This window comes from Kogia breviceps, chromosome X, assembly GCF_026419965.1.
Source record: "Kogia breviceps isolate mKogBre1 chromosome X, mKogBre1 haplotype 1, whole genome shotgun sequence".
Lineage (NCBI taxonomy): Eukaryota > Metazoa > Chordata > Mammalia > Artiodactyla > Physeteridae > Kogia > Kogia breviceps.
Window position 1 is genome coordinate 95,577,431 of NC_081330.1, and position 19,344 is coordinate 95,596,774.

At 36.5% G+C, this 19,344-nt stretch overlaps 1 protein-coding gene across 13 annotated transcripts in view; it reads right to left on the reverse strand.

Moving 5' to 3' along the window:
- The window catches only part of KDM6A (lysine demethylase 6A), a 209,884-nt gene that overhangs the window by 114,285 nt on the left and 76,255 nt on the right, over nt 1–19,344 (reverse strand). For all 13 annotated transcript variants that reach the window (XM_059050561.2, XM_059050562.2, XM_067023730.1 and 10 more), the window contains exon 4: nt 14,248–14,297. In XM_059050561.2, the coding sequence (XP_058906544.1) occupies nt 14,248–14,297 (50 nt within the window). The remainder of the gene's footprint in view (nt 1–14,247; nt 14,298–19,344) is intronic.

Consider the following 19,344-nt stretch of genomic DNA (forward strand, 5'->3'; position numbering starts at 1 on the left):
TCAGATTGGATAAAAAAGCAAGACCCATTTAACAAGCTATCTATAAAAGTATTATAAACATAAAGATGCCAAAAGGTTGAAAAGAAAAGGATATCTCACAGAAATAACAAGCCTAAGAAGAAAGGAATAGCTAAATTAAAATCAGATAAAACACATGTCAAAACAAAAGGAATTACTAAAGGTAAAAAACAGTATTTCTTTATGACAAAAGGGTCAGTTCATCAGGTAAAAATAACAATCACAAATGTGTGTGTACCTAATAAGAGAGCTTCAAAATATATTAAAGAACAAAAGGGCAAAATTAAGAAAAACAATTCTACAATCACAGGAAGAGGTAATAACCTATCAGCAAATGACAAGGACAAAAAAAAATTGTTTAAGAAAAATACCTTCAACTATCTTTAACTGTTATTTATACCACAATAAAACCAACAAATACAAACCATGTGCTTGTTTTCAAGTGTTGACCCAATAAAGTCTCAATACATTTTGAAAGAATGAAATCAGAGTATGTTATATAAATGAAACAAAAAACACTAACTATGAGATACCTAAAATAACCCAAGTATTTTGAAATTATACTATCTATCTATATATAAATAAATAAATAAAAATAACCACGGGTAAGAAAGTTCAAGTGAAAGTAGAAAATGCTTTCAAATGAATGACAATGAAAATTAAAAATATAAAATTTGTGAGATACAGCTATAGCAATACTAAGAAAAATGCATACTTTTAAACACTTGTATTAGAGAAAAAAGGCAGAAAATCAGTGATCTAAGCTTCCATCTTAGGAAATAAGAAAATTAAACACAAAGTAAGCAGAAGCAAATAATAAAGACAATCAGGAATCAATGAAATATGGATTGGATAAAATGTAAAACAGGAAAACAATACTGAAGAAAAAAACTACAAAACAGAATTTGATTTTTTGCAAACATCAATAAAATTGGTAAGCATCCAGCCAAGCTGACCAAGAAAAAAAGAGAAGACCAAATTACCAATATCAGGAATGAAAGAGAATATACAGATTCTATAGTTACTTAAGGGAAATTAGGGTTATGACAGAAAAAAATAGTAAATGTGAAATTTTATGAAAGAGACAAACTGCTTGAAAGACAAAACAAAATTGAACTAAGTAGTAACAGAAAACCTGAATAGCCCTGTACATATTAGAGGAATTCAAATTGTAGTTAAAAACTATTCACAAAGAAACTCTAGGCCCAGCTGACTTTACTGATAAATTCTATTCAACACTGGAAGAAATAATACCAACCCTACAAATACACTCAGAAATAGAGAGAACAATTCCCAACTCTTTTTATGAGGCCAGAATTATCCTGATGGAAAAAATCAGACAAAAGTCATAATAAGAAAATTAGAGAGTAATATCATTTATGAACAACGATGCAAAAATGCTCAACAAATTATTACTACAATGAAGCCAACAACATATAAAAATCATAATAGACCTAACAGGGGTTTATCCAAGGAACAGCTTTAAAATAAATTTTTTTTAAAAAATCAAGCAATGTACCTAACTGTATAACACATTAAAAAAGAAAATCCATAACTCTCAATACAGGAAGGAATAATAATTTGACAAGTTCCATACCTATTCATTATAAATGAAAACAGGAACAACAACAAAAAAGAAATCTCAAAGTAAAACTAGTAACAGAAGGAAACTTCTTCAATCTAAATCTATAAAAACTCTATAGCTAATGTCGTATTCAATGGTGAAAACCGAATGTTTTCCCCCAAAGATCAGAAACAACACAAGGATGTTCCCCCTTCTATTCAACACTATACTAGAGGTCCTTGCCAATCCATCAAGGCAAGAAAAAGATTCAGTAGTAACCACAGATTAGAAAAGAAAAATTGTATTTATCTGCAAGCAGCATGATAATGTACATAGAAAATCCTCTGAAATCTAGAGCAAAGCTACCAGAACTAATAATTTATCAAGATAGCAGGATGCTAGGTAAATGTACAATAATCTTTTGTGCTCCTATACAATAGAAAAAATAACTGGAAATAAAATTTTACAATGACTCCAATCACAATAGCATCAAAGAGTAAAACAGAGTAAAACTTAACAATAAAACGTGTGATGGAAACAATAAAACATTGCTGAAGAAAATTAAAGACATAAATAAATGGTGAGATATACCATGCTTGTGGACAAACAAATGCATTACTTTTTAAAAAAAGATATTCTCCCCAAATTGGTCAATGCATACAATGCAGTCCCAATCAAAATCCTAGCAGGAGAAATTAGCAAACTGCTTCTAAACTGTATATAGAAAAGCAAACGAACTAGAAAAAAAACAAAATTTTGAAAAAGAACACAGAAAACTTACACTGCTTGATTTCAAGACTAAAGTAGCAAAACAGTATGCTATTGGCTTTAAAATAGACATAGGAGACCTTCAAGATGGCAGAGGAGTAAGACGTGGATATCACTTTCCTCCCCACAAATACATCAGAAATACAACTACATGTGGAACAACTCCTACAGAACACCTACTGAACAATGGCAGAAGACCTCAGACTTCCCAAAAGGCAAGAAACTCCCCATGTACCTGGGTAGGGCAAAAGAAACAACAGAGACAAAAGAAAAGGGACAGGACCTGCACCTCTGGGAGGGAGCTATAAAGGAGGAAACGTTTCCACACACTAGGAAGCCCCTTCACTGGTCGAGACGGGGAAGCTTTGGAGCCACAGAGGAGAGGGCACAAACGGGTGCAGAGGGCAAAGCGGAGAGATTCCCACACAGAGAATCAGTGCTGACCAGCACTCACCAGCCCGAGAGGCTTGTCTGCTCACCCACCAGGACAGGCAGGGGCTGGGAGCTGAGGCTCAGGCTTCAGAGGTCAGATACCAAGGAGAGGACTGGGGTTGGTTGCATGAACACTGCCAGAAGCGGGCTACTGTGCCACAGCTAGCTGGGAGGGAGTCCTGGAAAAATTCTGGACCTGCCTAAGAGGTAAGAGACCAATGTTTCAGGGTGCGCGAGCAGAAGGGGTTCAGACCAATGCCTAGATGAGCTCCAGAGACAGGTGTGAGCCACAGCTATCAGCGAAGACCCCAGAGACGGGCAAGAAACGGTAAAGCACCTGCTGCAACCACCAAAAAGCCTGTGTGCAAGCACAGGTTACTATCCACACACCCCCTCCCCAGAGCCTGTGCAGCCCTCCAATGCCAGGGTCCTGAGATCCAGGGACAACTTCCCCAGGAGAACAAACGTCACGCCTCAGGCTGCTAAAATGTCACTCCGGCCTCTGCCACCACAGGCTCAACCCGCATTCGGTACCTTTCCCTCCCCCTGGCCTGAGTGAGCCACAGCCCCCTAATCAGCTGCCACTTTAACCCTGTCCTCTCTGAGTGAAAAGCAGACGCCCTCAGGCGACCTACACGTAGAGGCGGGGCCATATCCAAAGCTGAACCCCAGAAGCTGTGCGAACAAAGAAGAGAAAGGGAAATTTCTCCCAGCAGCCTCTGGAGCAGCAGATTAAATCTCCACAATCAACTTGATATATCCTGCATCTGTGGAATACGTGAATAGACAACGAATCATCCCAAAATTGAGCTGGTGGACTTTGGGAGCAACTGTAGACCTGGGGTTTGCTTTCTGCAACTAATTTGTTTCTGGTTTTATGTTTATCTTACTTTAGTACTTGGAATTTATTATCATTGGTATATTTGTTAATTGATTTGGTTGCTCTCTTCCTATATACTTTTTCCTTTTTCTCTTTTTCTTAGTGTGCATGTGCATGCTTCCTTGTGTGACTTTGTATAGCTTTGCTTTTACCATCTGTCCTAGGGTTCTGTTTGTCCGTTATTCCTTTTACTTTTTTTTTGTATAGTTTTTAGTGCTTGCTATCATTGGTACATTTGTTTTTTGGTTTGGCTGCTCTCTTCTTTTTTATTAATTTTTTCACATTTAATACTTTTTAAAAATCTTTTCTTTTCTTTCTTTGTTTTTCTCTCCCTTTTCTTCTGGGCCGTGTCGCTGACAAGGTCTTGATGCCCCAGCTGGTTGTCAGACCTGTGCCTCTGAGGTGGGAGATCCCAGTTCAGGACAATGGTCCAACAGAGACCTCCAGGCTCCACAATATATCAAATGGCGAAACCTCTCCCAGAGATCTCCATCTCAATGCTAAGACCCAGCTCCACTCAACGACCAGCAAGCTACAGTGCTGGACACCCTATGGCCAAACAACTAACAAGACAGGAATACAATCTCACCCATGAGCAGAGAGGCTGCCTAAAATTATAATAATAAGGTCACTGACACAGTAAAAAACACCACCAGACATGGTCCTGCCCACCAGAAAGACAAGATCCAACCTAATCCACCAGAACACAGGCACGAATCCCCTACACCAGGAAGCCTACACAACCCACTGAATCATCCTTAGCCACTGGGGGCAGACACCAAAAACAACGGAAACTACAAACCTGCAGCCTGTGAAAAGGAGACCCCAAACACAGTAAGATAAGCAAAATGAGAAGACAGAGAAACACACAGCAGATAAAGGAGCAAGGCAAAAACTCACCATGCCAAACAAATGAAGAGGAAATACGCAGTCTACCTGAAAAAGAATTCAGAGTAATGATAGTAAAGATGATCCAAAATCTTGGAAATAGAATGGAGAAAATACAGGAAACATTTAACAAGGACCTAGAAGAACAGAGCAAACAATGATGAACAGTACAATAAATGAAATTACAAATTCTCTACAAGGGATCAATAGCAGAATAACTGAGGAAGAAGAACAGAGAAGTGACTGGGAAAACGAAACAGTGGAAATAACTACTGCAGAGCACAATAAAGTAAAAAGAATGAGAAGAACGGAGGACAGCCTCAGAGACCCCTGGGACCACAGTAAATGCACTAACATTCAAATTATAGGGGTCCCAGAAGAAGAAGAGAAAAAGAAAGGGACTGAGAAAATACTTCAAGAGATTATAGTTGAAAGCTTCCCTAATATGGGAAAGAAAATAGTCAATCAAGTCAGGCAGCACAGAGAGTCCATACAGGATATATCCAAGGAGAAACACGCCAAGACACATATTAATCACACTAACAAAAATTAAATACAAAGAAAAAATATTAAAAGCAGCAAACGAAAAACAACAAATAACATACAAGGGAATCTCCATAAGGTTAACAGCTGATGTTTCAACAGAAACTCTGCAAGCCAGAAGGGAGTGGCAAGACATATTTAAAGTGATGAAGGAGAAAAACCTAAAACCGAGATTACTCTACCCAGCAAGGATCTCATTCAAATTTGACAGAAATTAAAACCTTTACAGACAAGGAAAAGCTGAGATAGTTCAGCACCACCAAACCAGCTTTACAACAAATGCTAAAGGACCTTCTCTAGGCAAGAAACACAAGAGAAGGAAAAGACCTATAATAACAAACCCAAAACAATTAAGAAAATGGTAACAGGAACACACATATCGATAATTACCTTAAATGTAAATGGATTACATGCTCCAACCAAAAGACACAGGCTGGCTGAATGGATACAAAAACAAGACCCGTACATATGCTGTCTATAAGAGATCCACTTCAGACCTAAGGACACATAGAGACTGCAAGAGAGGGGATGGAAAAAGATATTCCAGGCAAATGGAAATCCAAAGAAAGGTGGAGTAGCAATTCTCATATCAGACAAAATAGACTATAAAATAAAGACTATTACAAGAGACAAAGAAGGACACTACGTAATAATTAAGAGATCAATCCAAGAAGAAGATATAACAATTGTAAATATTTATGCACCCAACATAGAAGCACTTCAATACATAAGGCAACTGCTAACAGCCATTAAGGGGGAAATCGACAGTAACACAATCATAGTAGGGGACTTTGACACCCCACTTTCACCAATGGAGAGATGATCAAAAACGAAAATAAATAAACACAAGCTTTAAGTGACACATTAAAGAAGATGGACTTAATTAATATATATAGGACATTCCATCCAAAAGCAACAGAATACACTTTCCTCTCAAGCACTCGTGCAACATTCCCTAGGATACATCATATCTTGGGTCACAAATCAAGCCTTGGTAAATTTAAGAAAACTGAAATTGCATCAAGTATCTTTTCCAATGACAACACCACGAGACTAGCTATCAATTACAGGAAAAAGTCTGTAAAAAATACAAACTCATGGAGGCTAAACAATACACTACTAAATAAGCAAGAGATCACTGAAGAAATCAAAGAGGAAATCAAAAAGTACCTAGAAACAAATGTCAATGAAAATACGACGACCCAAAGCCTATGGGATGCAGAAAAAGCAGTTCTAAGAGGGAAGTTTATAGCAATACAATCCTACCTCAAGAAACAAGAAACATCTCAAATAAACAACCTAACCTTACACCTACAGCAATTACAGAAAGAACAAAATAATCCCCAACGTTACCAGAAGGAAAGAAATCATAAAGATCATACCAGAAATAAATGAAAAAGAAATGAAGGAAACAAGAGCAAAGATCAATAAAACTAAAAGCTGCTTCTTTGAGAAGATAAACAAAATTGATAAACCATTAGCCAGACGCAACAAGAGAAAAAGAGAGAGGACTCAAATCAAAAGAATTAGAAATGAAAAAGGAGAAGTAAGAATTGACACTGTAGAAATACAAAGGATCATGAGAGATTACTACAAGCAACTATATGCCAATAAAATGGACAACCTGGAAGAAATGGACAAAGTCTTCGAAAAGCACAACCTCCCAAGACTGAAACAGGAAGAAATAGAAAATATAAACAGACCAATCACAAGCATTGAAATTGACTGTAATTAAAAATCTTCCAACACACAAAAGCCCAGAACCAGACGGCTTCACAGGCGAATTCTATCAAACATTCAGAGAGGAGCCAACACCTAACCTTCTCAAACTCTTCCAAACTATAGCAGAGGGAGGAACAATCCCAAACTCATTCTACGAGGCCACCATCACCCTGATACCAAAACCAGAGAAATATGTCACAAAGAAAGAAAACTACGGGCCAATATCACTTATGAACATAGATGCAAAAATTCTCAACAAAATACTAGCAAACAGAATCTAACAGCACATTAAAAGGATCATACACCATGATCAAGTGGGGTTTACCACAGGAATGCAATGATTCAATGTACACAAATCAATCAATGTGATAAACCATATTAACAAACTGAAGGAGAAAAACCATATGATCATCTCAATCAATGCAGAGAAAGCTTCTGACAAAATTCAATACCCATTTATGATAAAAACTCTCCAGAAAGTAGGCACAGAGGGAACTTACCTCAACATAATAAAGGCCATATATGACAAACCCACAGCCAACCTCATTCTCAGTGGTGAAAAACTGAAACCATTTCCTCTAAGATCAGGAACAAGACAAGGTTGTCCGTTCTCACCACTATTATTCAACATACTTTTGGAAGTTTTAGCCACAGCAATCCGAGAAGAGAAAGAAATAAAAGGAATCCAAATCAGAAAAGAAGAAGTAAAACCACCACTCTTTGTAGATGACATGGTACTATACATAGAGAATCCTAAAGATGCCACCAGAAAAGTACCAGAGCTAATCAATGAATCTGGTAAAGTACCAGGATACAAAATTAATGCACAGAAATCTCTTGCATTCCTATACACTAACGATGAAAAATCTGAAAGAGAAATTAAGGAAACACTCCCATTTACCACTGCAACAAAAAGAATAAAATACCTACGAATAAACCTACCTAGCGAGACAAAAGACCTGTATGCAGAGAACTATAACACACTGATGAAGAAATTAAAAATGACACAAACAGATAGAGAGATATACCATGTTCTTGGATTGGAAGAATCAACATTGTGAAAATGACTATACTACCCAAAGCAATCTACAAATTCAATGCAATCCCTATCAAACTACCAATGGCATTTTTCACAGAACTAGAACAAAAATATTCACAATTTGTATGGAAACACAAAAGACCCCGAAGAGCCAAAGCGATCTTGAGAAAGAAAAAGAGAGCAGGAGGAATCAGGCTCCTGGCCTTCAGACCATACTACAAAGCTACAGTAATCAAAACAGTATGGTACCAGCACAAAAACAGAAATATAGATCAATGGAACAGGATAGAAAGCCCAGAAATAAACCCACGCACATATGGTCACCTTATCGTTGATAAAGGAGGCAAGAATATACAATGGAGAAAAGATAGCCTCTTCAGTAAGTGGTACTCGGAAAACTGGACATCTACATGTAAAAGAATGAAATTAGAACACTCTCTAACACCATACACAAAAATAAACTCAAAATGGATTAAAGACCTAAATGTAAGGCCAGAAACTATCAAACTCTTAGAGGAAAATACAGGCAGAACACTCTATGACATAAATCACAGCAAGATCCTTTTTGACCCACCTTCTAGAGAAATGGAAATAAAAACAAAAATAAACAAATGGGACCTAATGAAACTGAAAAGCTTTTGCACAGCAGAGGAAACCATAAACAAGACAAAAAGACAACCCTCAGAATGGGAAAATATATTTGCAAATGAAGCAACTGACAAAGGATTAACCTCCAAAATTTACAAGCAGCTCATGCAGCTCAGTATCAAAAAAACAAACAACCCAATCCAAAAATGGGCAGAAGACCTAAATAGACATTTGTCCAAAGAAGATATACAGATTGCCAACAAACACATGAAAGGATGCTCAACATCACTCACCATTAGAGAAATGCAAATTAAAACAACAATGAGGTATCACCTCACACCAGTCAGAATGGCCATCATCAAAATATCTACAAACAATAAATGCTGGAGAGGGTGTGGAGAAAAGGAAACCTTCTTGCACTGTTGGTGGGAATGTAAACTGATACAGCCACTATGGAGAACAGTATGGAGGTTCCTTAAAAAACTAAAAATAGAACTACTATACGACCCAGCAATCCCACTACTGAGCATACACCCTGAGAAAACCATAATTCACAAAGAGTCATGTACCACAATGTTCACTGCAGCTCTATTTACAATAGCCAGGACATGGAAGCAAGCCAAGTGCCCATCGACAGATGAATGGATAAAGAAGATGTGGCACATATATACAATGGAATATTACTCAGCCATAAAAAGAAACGAAATTGAATTATTTGGAGTGAGGTGGATGGACCTAGAGACTGTCATACAGAGTGGAGTAAGTCAGAAAGAGAAAAACAAATACCGTATGCTAACACGTATATATGGAATCTTAAAAAAAAAAAAAAAAAGAAGGTTCTGAAGAACCTAGGGGCAGGACAGGAATAAAGACGCAGACATAGAGAATGGACTTGAGGACACGGGGAAGTGGAAGGAGGAAGGGTAAGCTGGGATGACGTGAGAGAGTGGCATGGACATACATACAATACCAAATGTAAAATAGCTAGTGGGAAGCAGCCGCATAGAACAGGGAGATCAGCTCGGTGCTTTGTGACCACCTAGAAGGGTTGGATAGGGAGGGTGGGAGGGAGACACAAGAGGGAGGAGATATGGGGATATATGTATATGCATAGCTGATTCACTCTGTTATACAGCAGAAACTAAGAGACCATTGTAATGCAATTATACTCCAATAAAGATGTTAAGAAAAGAAAAAGAAAAAATAGACATATAGAACTTAATGTAACAGGAATATCACAGAGGATCTAGCAATAGACACAAAACTAAATGGTCAACCGATTTTTATCAAAGAGGAAATACTAAATCAAATTTGAAAGGACCGTCTTTCCAATGAATGATGCTAGAACAACTGGATATGTGTTCAAGGGGTGGCGAAGAACACTGATGCTCATCTCACATCATGAACAACCTGAAATGTATCATAAACCAAAATTTAAGAAATGTGATTATAGAACTAGGGGAAAAAAGCTGAGGAAATCTTTATGATCTTCAGGTAGGCAGAGTTCTTAGCAGAACACAAAAACCACAAGCTATAAAAGGAAAAAAATTATTAAATGGACTTCATCAAAATTTTAAATATTTGCTTGTAAAAAGGCACAATTAAGAAAACAAAAAGCAAGCCACAGAGTGTGAAAAAGTATTTGCAAAACATATCTGACAAAGCAAATATGCAAAGAGCCCATGCAACTCAATTAATAATACACAAAAAGAAGTTAAAAATCAGCAAAAGATGTGAACAGATAATAACAAAAGGTACAGGAAAGGCCAATAGCACATACTAGATGCTCAACATCACTATCATTGGGGAAACTCAGATAAAACCAAAATGAAAAACCACTACTTACTTAGTAGAATAGCTAAAGTTAAAAAGACTGACAGTACCGAGTGATATCCAAGATGCAGAACAACTGAGAATCTCATATATTGCTCTTAAGAATGTGAAATGGTACAGCCACTTTGGAAAAGTTTGGCAGTTTACTCTACAACTGCAATGTGACCCGGCATTTCCAAATCCTAGGTATATATACCAAGAGAAGTGAAAACATATGTCTACACAAAAACAAATAATGTTCACAGCACTTCATTCATGTTTATCAAAAGCTGGACACAACCCTAATGTCTGTTAACTAATAAATGGGAAAATTAATTGCGGTATAATCGTTCTGTGAGACACTACATAACAATGAAAAGGAACACAATACTGATACATACAAGAACATGGATGAATCTCAAAAACAGTATGCTAAATTAAAACAAAAAAATACATGCTATTTGAATCCAGGTGTGTGACATTCTAGGAACGGCAAAATTAGAGACCCAGAAAGCATATACACAAATAACTGGTTGCCTGGGACCAGGGGTCAAGAATGAGAATCAACTGTAAAGGGTGACAATGGAACACTTTGAGTGATAGAAACATTCTATATCTTAATTGCAGTAATGATTACACAATCCCATATAAACTGCCGAAATGCAGCAAATTTGAACACTTAAAATAATGTAAATGATACTTCAAAAAAGCCGGAGAGAAAAATCATCAGCTATTTTTGTGGAGCTTATTTGGAAACACAAGCAACAAAGCAGCCCAGGGAAACCCTAAAAACAAGAACAATGGGGAAAGGGTGCCACAGCACTACCGTATACATACTGCATATGTAGTGTAAACCTATTGCAAAACCTCTATAAGTAAAATAGTATGGTATTAATTCATGAACAAACTAATGAAACAGACCACAAATGTAAGTAGACAAAACTGCATATGAAAATTTAGCATACAACTAAGGCAACATCTCAAATTAGTACGGAAAAAAATGAATTTTTTAACAATATATTATGTTGGGATAATTAGCCATAGGCAAAGAATAAACTTAGATGTTCCTCACACTATAAATCAGGGATAAATCCCAAATGGATCAGAGATTTAAATTAAAAACTAGAACCATTCAAGTACTAAAAGAAAATGTGGATGAATTTCTCTAACACCTGGGAGTGGGGAAAAAACTATCCTATGATTCAAAGTGCAGGTGCAATTTAGAAAAAGACTGATAAATTTGACTAGATAGAAATAACTTCTGCATGGACAAAAACAAACACACAAAAGCAAAATAAAACAATAAATGAAAACTGCAATTTTTATCACAAATAAAGGATAAATATAGATCATACATAAAATATGGCTATACAAAACAGAAAGAAAACAATGGCCCAACTGAAGAGAAATGAACAAATATTTCAAAGAAAAGGAAACACAAATAGTCTTTAAACTTCAGTTAAAAATTCAATTAAGAAAATGCAAGTTAAAACAACAATAAGACCATTTCTCACCTATCAGATTTCACAAAAAGTCTGCTGACATAAACTTTCTTGGTTAAGACCAAGGGTAATAAACAAGAGCTCCCAAAGGAGTGGTTCACACCACTAGACCCAGCAATCCCACTTATCAAGGAATCTATACCAAAGAGAATCTATACCAAAGAACACTAAAAAAAGACACTTTTACTATTTACTGCAGTACTATCTGTACTGAAGCTACTGATTGAATAAACAATGGAAGAAATCACCATGACATTGGATTAGGCAAAGATTTCTTAGCTACAAAACCAAAAGCCCAAGCAATGAAAGAAACAGTTGAGAAATTGGATTTCATCAAAATTTTTAATTTTTGCACTTCAAACTATACTATCAAGAAAATGAAAATATAAGCCACAGACTTTGAGAAAATATTTGCAAATTATATATCCGATAAGGGGTTGTATCCAGAATGTATAAGGAACTCTTACAACACACCATTTTTTTTTTTTTTTTTTTTTTTTTTTTTTTTTTTTTTTTTTTTTTAAGTTTTTGGCCGCGCCACGCAGCATGTGGGATCTTAGTTCCCAGATCAGGGATCAAACCCACGTACCCTGCATTGGAAGCGTGGAGTCTTAAACACTGAACTGCCAGGGAAGTCCCAACACACTAATTTTTTAAAAAACAAAATTTAAAAACCAGCAAAGGGTTTACAGAGGCATTTCACCAAAAAATATACACAAATAGCTCATGTGGTCTTTAAACAGTGCTCAACATCAGTCATTAGGAAAATGCAAATAAAAACTGTAATAATGAGGATATGGAGAAACTGGAACCCTCATACACTGCTGGTGAGAATGTAAAATGTTATAGCTACCCTGGAAAACAATTTTGGCAGTTTCTCAAAATGTTAAACATAGATTTACTTTACAACCTGGCAATTCCACTCCTGGTTATTTACCAAAGAGAACTGAAACTATATGTGTCCACACAAAAACTTGTGTACAGATGTTCACAGGAGCATTATTCACAATAGCCAAAAAGTGGAGACAACTAAAATGCTCAACTGATGAATAAATAAAATATGGTATAACCACACAATGGAATATTATTAGATAATAAAAAGGAATAAAGTATTAATACATGCTACACATGGATCAACCTTAAAAATATATGCTTAGTGAAAGAAGTCAGCCACAAAAGACTACATATTATATGATTCCATTTATATGAAATACCCAGAAAATACAAATACACAGAGACACAGAGAAAGTAGATTAGTACTCGCCAGGGGTTGGGCATGAGGTTTCATTACGGTGAGATAGACATGTCCTAAAATAAGACTTTGGTTATGGTTGCACAACTCTGGAAATTTACTAAAAGTCACTGAATGGCATAAAGAAACTGAATTTTATGGTATTTAATTATACTTCAATAAGCTTTAAAAAGAAGAAAAGATAAGCCATAGACTAGAAAAGATATTTTCAATACATTTTTTTTAAATTACCAAAATATACTGTTAAAACTTCTACATATCAAAAAGAAACATAAATTAGGCAATAGAAAAAATAAAATCCAACTGAAAAATCTGAAATGGCAATTCAGATAAAGAAATCCTACTGATCAGTAAACTTATACTTCAAAGTAAACATGATGTGAAAGATTAACCTGTCCAGGTAACTTTATGCACTGCTTAAACTAAGAAAATAGATGATTAATTGCTGTGCACAGTTCTTCATTTAGGTATTGGTCTTTTAAAAAATAGTTAGGTTCAGCTATCCTCAAAGCTCCAATTATAGACAAATTATACCAATAAAGATTTTCATTTATGCCTTCCCTTTTCAGCGTGATACACCCATCTTCAGACTTCTTTTATTCCTAGGTACCAACTTAAGAAAACTGAAGAATCATTCTGTTGCCATTTGATTTTAATGGCTTTAACTTTCACACTTTGGACCATCTCTGGCCAACAAACTGTGTCAGAATAATCTAATTCTTTTAACAAAATACAAGTTGATCATACAAGACAGCACAAATGAAGAACACTCATTTTTCCCTTTCCAACCCCTTTTGCCTAGAAGTAATATTTTCAATTTACAAAACAAACAAAAAAGCAAGAGCACAATTCGTTTTGAGTATAAACAGCAGTAATCTGCCAGAGAAGAGAAGGGGAGGGAAGAGGGGAAGGGAAGGGAAGGGGAAGGGAAGGGGAGGGAAGAGGGGAAGGGGAGGGAAGGGGAAGGGAAGGGGAGGGAAGAGGGGAAGGGGAGGGAAGGGGAGGGAAGAGGGGAAGGGGAAGGAAGAGGAGGGAAGAGGGGAAGGGGAGGGAAGGGGAGGGAAGAGGGGAAGGGGAGGGAAGGGGAGGGAAGAGGGGAGGGAAGAGGGGAAGGGGAGGGAAGGGGAGGGAAGAGGGGAAGGGGAGGAAAGGGGAGGGAAGAGGGGAATGGGAGGGAAGGGGAGGGAAGAGGGGAAGGGGAGGGAAGGGGAGGGAAGGGGCATGCAAATGTGCACTAACCTTCCAGTAGTCAGATTGTAAACTGTAGTACCTCTGGTATGCAGATAATGCTGAAAGAAGGGAAACAAGCATGAGTCACAATTATGTCCCATTTCAAAATCAATTAACAAGTTTTAAGAAACATTACAACAAAATTCCCATCATACCCACCTCCCAGCAGATAGTGATATTTAAAACCAAACAATTTAAACTCTGGGGCATCCCTAACTCATAGTCAGACACGGTAACAAATGTCAAATATATAGGAGTTGAAGGAAGTAAAACCATGGTCACATTTCAGACCTGCACTTCAACAGAATCTGGGCAACCTCTTGAATCAACTTGACCTTCCTCAGAGACCAAATCTGATAAATGGATTAATACTCCAGAATGTGATGGGGTCATTTGTTCTAACAAGGGATCTCACTTACAAAAATGACTAAAAGCTCAACCACCTGAAAGAGCAAAGGAACTACAGTTGACTCTTGAACAACACAGATATAAGGGGCACTGACCTCCACACAGTAGAAAAGCCAAGTATAACTTATCGACGGCTCTCTGTATCCGCAGTTCTATATCCTTGGATTCAACTGACCACAGATCATGTAGTGCTATAGTATTTACTACTGAAAAAATTCCATGTGTAAGTGGACCTGCGAAGTTCAAACCCCTGTTGTTCAAGGGTCAACGGTATTCCTTTTGTGCTGCTTCCTTTCATACAATTAAAAAAAAAAACAGCCCACAATTACCTTAGCCCAAACTCCAACTCAATTCCAAAATAGGGCATCCCATACCCCTAAATCCATCTCAAGGTATAACCGGCTCTGGAAAAAATTAAAGTACAGTCGTCCCTCAGCATCTGCAGTGGATTGGTCCCAGGATGCACCGTAGATACCCAAATCCACTGTGATCAGATCCCATAGTCGGCCCTGCGTGTGCACAGATTCCACATCCACGGATGATAAAAATAGTAGTACATATATGTACTTGAAAAATCCCACGTATAAGAGGACCTGCAAGGTTCAAACCCATGTTGTTGAACAGTCAACTGTAGCGCTTGTCAATCCAAAAACTCAGTGAGGGACAGGCGGTAACAAAGTAAAGTAAAGGTTATACATGCACATTAGAATTGGTAGAGAGCCTTTTTTTAAAAACTCATGAGCAATTAAATAAGTCACAGGGGTGTAATGTGCAGCATGATGACTATAATAAATAATACTGTCTTGCATATTTGAAAGCTGCTAAGAGTAAATCTTAAAAGTTCTCATCACAAGAAAAAAAAACTAACTTTGTATGGTGATAGAAGTTAACTAGACTTACTATGATCATTCCACAATATATGCAAACATCAAATCATTATGTTATACACCTGAAACTAATAGTTATATATCAATTATACCTCAATTTTTAAAAAGAGTAACATATTTTCAACACATGTAAAAAAATTTTATACTGAAAAAAATGGGGAGGGTGGAAATTAACATTTTCTAAAACTCCACGTATACTGTTTATCAGTAAGCAGCCAAAATGAATACCATATAGAATACCACATAGAGAACTTCCTGAATATGTTCAAATTCGAGAAGCATCATCCAAAAACATCATGTATCTGAAGAAGTAACTTATTTGAATAATGTTCATCTTTTTGCACAAAGATGATGCCAACCAACCTATCACTGGAAGGACATTTAGACTGTAATTTTTCCAGTTTTGAGGAAGAGGTGATTTCAAGCCATCTTCTGTTTTCTAGTTCTTCATACATGAGTGTAGCTAGCTCATAAAGATCACTGATTTATAGAGAACAGTCATGGAAAAGGTGTTTTCTCTCTACTGCCTGATGTGAACAAGGAAGCATATATCACCAACTGCCACCACAAGGGGAACTATTCCTAAGATGAAGCCCATAGAAGACAGCAGAAACAGATGGAACGTACTGGATACTTCTAGACTTCGAACTATATCTAGTGCACAACTCACCTATGAACTTTCAATTATATGAGGGAATAAATCTCCTTATTGTTTAAGCTAGAATCAAGCCTTCGATATTTGTGCCTCCTAACCAAGAGAAGTCAGGGTCCCTGACAATTTTGTGCAATCACCATATCAAGCCTGGACTGCCCTTTTAACTGGAATTTCAACAAACTTGAAGGGTATGTTTCCAATAACCTGAATAACAATATATATTACATGACTTCATAAAATTCCCATTTTAGAATTTGAAGAAACCTTAAAGAGACAGTATGATGTAACTGAAACCGAGATACAAGAAGCCTATGTGATTATCAATTGGGAGAAACATGGCATCTATATTACAATATGATGAACTGAGAAATAAATACAAGCCCTCAAATTCAAAGTCACGAAAGTAAATGCTCCAAATTTCAAGCACAGATTTGTAAATGAGACACTTCAATGAACATTTGTTATCTTTCCATTCATTTACACATTTCTCAACAATTATACTATACTCCATTAGGCCTAGGATCCTATATTTTAAGAACGACCTTAACATATTTAACATGTTTCCTAATCCAAATAACTCATTAAAACTCTACAAGTACCCATCACCAGAGTCTCTCTAATGAAATCCTTTTAACCAAAGCACAGTCCTTATTTCCAATCTTTAAGTCAGTTACCTATTGTGAAAATAAATTCCTACTCCACTGTAACTAGATTTTCCTTAAGTCCTTAATAGAGAATAAGGGAAATCATTTATTTGGACATACTTATAATGCTTAAAACTGGTTTCAGGATGTACCATACATCTAATGGGCTTTTCCTTCCGTAAACCACCTAATCTTCACTTGGAGATCCCTGAGTTATTTACTGGCTCAAGAAGTCCTTGTTCATCCCACTAGGAAATCTTTTTAACAGTACTTCAGGCAAGACTGTCGTTTTCTTTTGCCACTTAACCAAGAATGGTGTGCTCAAACATATTAATTTCAACTCTCTATCAACCAATTTCCAAAAGTCAGATCTTTTTATTCGTTGGAATCAACTTTATTTATGGACAGACTTTTTTCATAATTTTGAGTTTTATTTTGTTTTTAAATAAGCCCATTTAGTCTGTGTAGACTTTAAAAAAAAGAGAAAAATATAATGAATTTAAAAGATTATAGAAAACTGGCAGAGTACTAACAAAGTAACCAGGTCTAAAAAAATTAAATGCAAAAGAAAACAACAAAAAAAAAACAAATGCAAATAAGAAGGAAGTTAAATTTAACTTTCTGCCAGAAAAAGGGAGTCTCCTTCAGAGTAAGATGCAACAGAAATGCAAGGAAGAAAAAGGTTTAAAATTCAATCTACACTCATATTAGACTATGCACTAACTGCAAGCAGAACTCAGCATTTCTCTTTTCATCTCTAGCCCCATGTATAACACTATAGGCAGCAGGTTAGCTGCTCACGGGTGAGTCTATGGGTATGGAAGGGAAGGGAAGGGAAGGAAAGAAGTACAAGTAAATCTGTCAGTTGCACTGACTGTCATTTTTAGGCCAGAACAAGTTGTGACTGCCTAAGATTATTATTATTAGGTCAACAGATCTTTGATTATTTTTATGTGAGGCTGAACTAAAAAGTTGTATTTATACCCTGGGATAAATGAGATCTCAGAGAGTTTATACTAACTGTTTCACTGTATATAAATGATTGATGTACCTAACTCCCTAGCACCTTTCTGCCTTCTCAAATCTATGACTGCCTAAAACACATCTTCTCTTATATGTAGCATTAATACACATTAACATCTGAAAAACCCTCTGGATAGTATCCAGCACAACAGACCTTTGCTCCTAAGATTACAGAGACAAGCAGACAGGAAGTTGGAAAAGCAAAGAAACAAATCTGGAATCCTTTTACTCCTCTATCAGCATCTTCACTGAGGTTTTCAAATCAAATTAATACATCTACTGAGATTTACTACTTCTTTGTCGTTAGTAAAATAATATACTCCTCGAGGTCTTTATTTTTATTTTTTTGGCCGTGCAGCATGCGAGATCTTAGTTCCCCAACTAGGGATAGAGCCTGTGCCCCCTGCAGTGGAAGGGCAGAGTCTCCAGCACTGGACCGCCAGGAAAGTCCCTCCTTGAGGTTTTTAATATTGCACATTTAGTTTACTACAAGAACCATCAAGTAGCTGTCTTATTTGTATTCCTTCAATGTGTTTACCACCAGCTCTCCAGTTCTTGAAGCTACAACTTTTGCTAGTTGCCTGGATATGGACTTCTGACAACCTGGGTTATGGTCACTGTTTTTTTCCCTTGGGTTATTTTTCTCAATTGCATTTTCTAATTCTAGACCACAAATAGATTGAACAAAATCAATTATTCCCAAATTGTGATGAGAGGGAGTAGAGGCACAAGTGATTTTTTATATCAGTAAATACGTTTAAATAAAGTTATATAGAGAAAGGGGGTACAATGACTACAAATGCAATTAAAACACATGAATGATCACCTTAACTATATCAGCTTTCAGAAAGATACATCATATTCATTCTATGTATATTACATGCCAGTTTATGTCAGTATTCTGGATTTTCATTTCATTTTACTATTTCAACACAAAGTAAATTTGTATCATATATACTATGCAAACTATCCCAATGACTATCTGAAAGAACTTTTAAACAAAGAGCAGATTCTTACAAGAATCACAACCTTTAGTTCCAACAACCATGACAATAAAGAGATGAACCATGCAAGGATCCAAAAAAGGGCAATTTTTGGAGAAGCCAAACTCAAGATCTATTATTGGAATACATGTACTTTATGTGCTTATACTACATATATCCTAGGATGGAGTGTTGTCATTCCATCCAAGAAACAAAGAAAGAGAGAAAGACAAAAAAAGCTCACCAACTCTGACTTAAGACTTCTCCACATAAGCAACTCTTAGCGTGTAACTTGCCCTAGCCATTTATAATTACTGAGGAGCCAAAACAACCAAAACCTACTTTGCCCAAAAGTGATAGACAATGCAACAAATGACCAATTATTTGAAGGAAGGAGGAAAGGGAGAAAAATCTATTGTCAGGTGGAATTTCAGGGAAAACTTTCAGCTCACCACAAACCATGAAGAAACTATTTGTAAAAGTGTCAAGGTTTTCATACTAATATC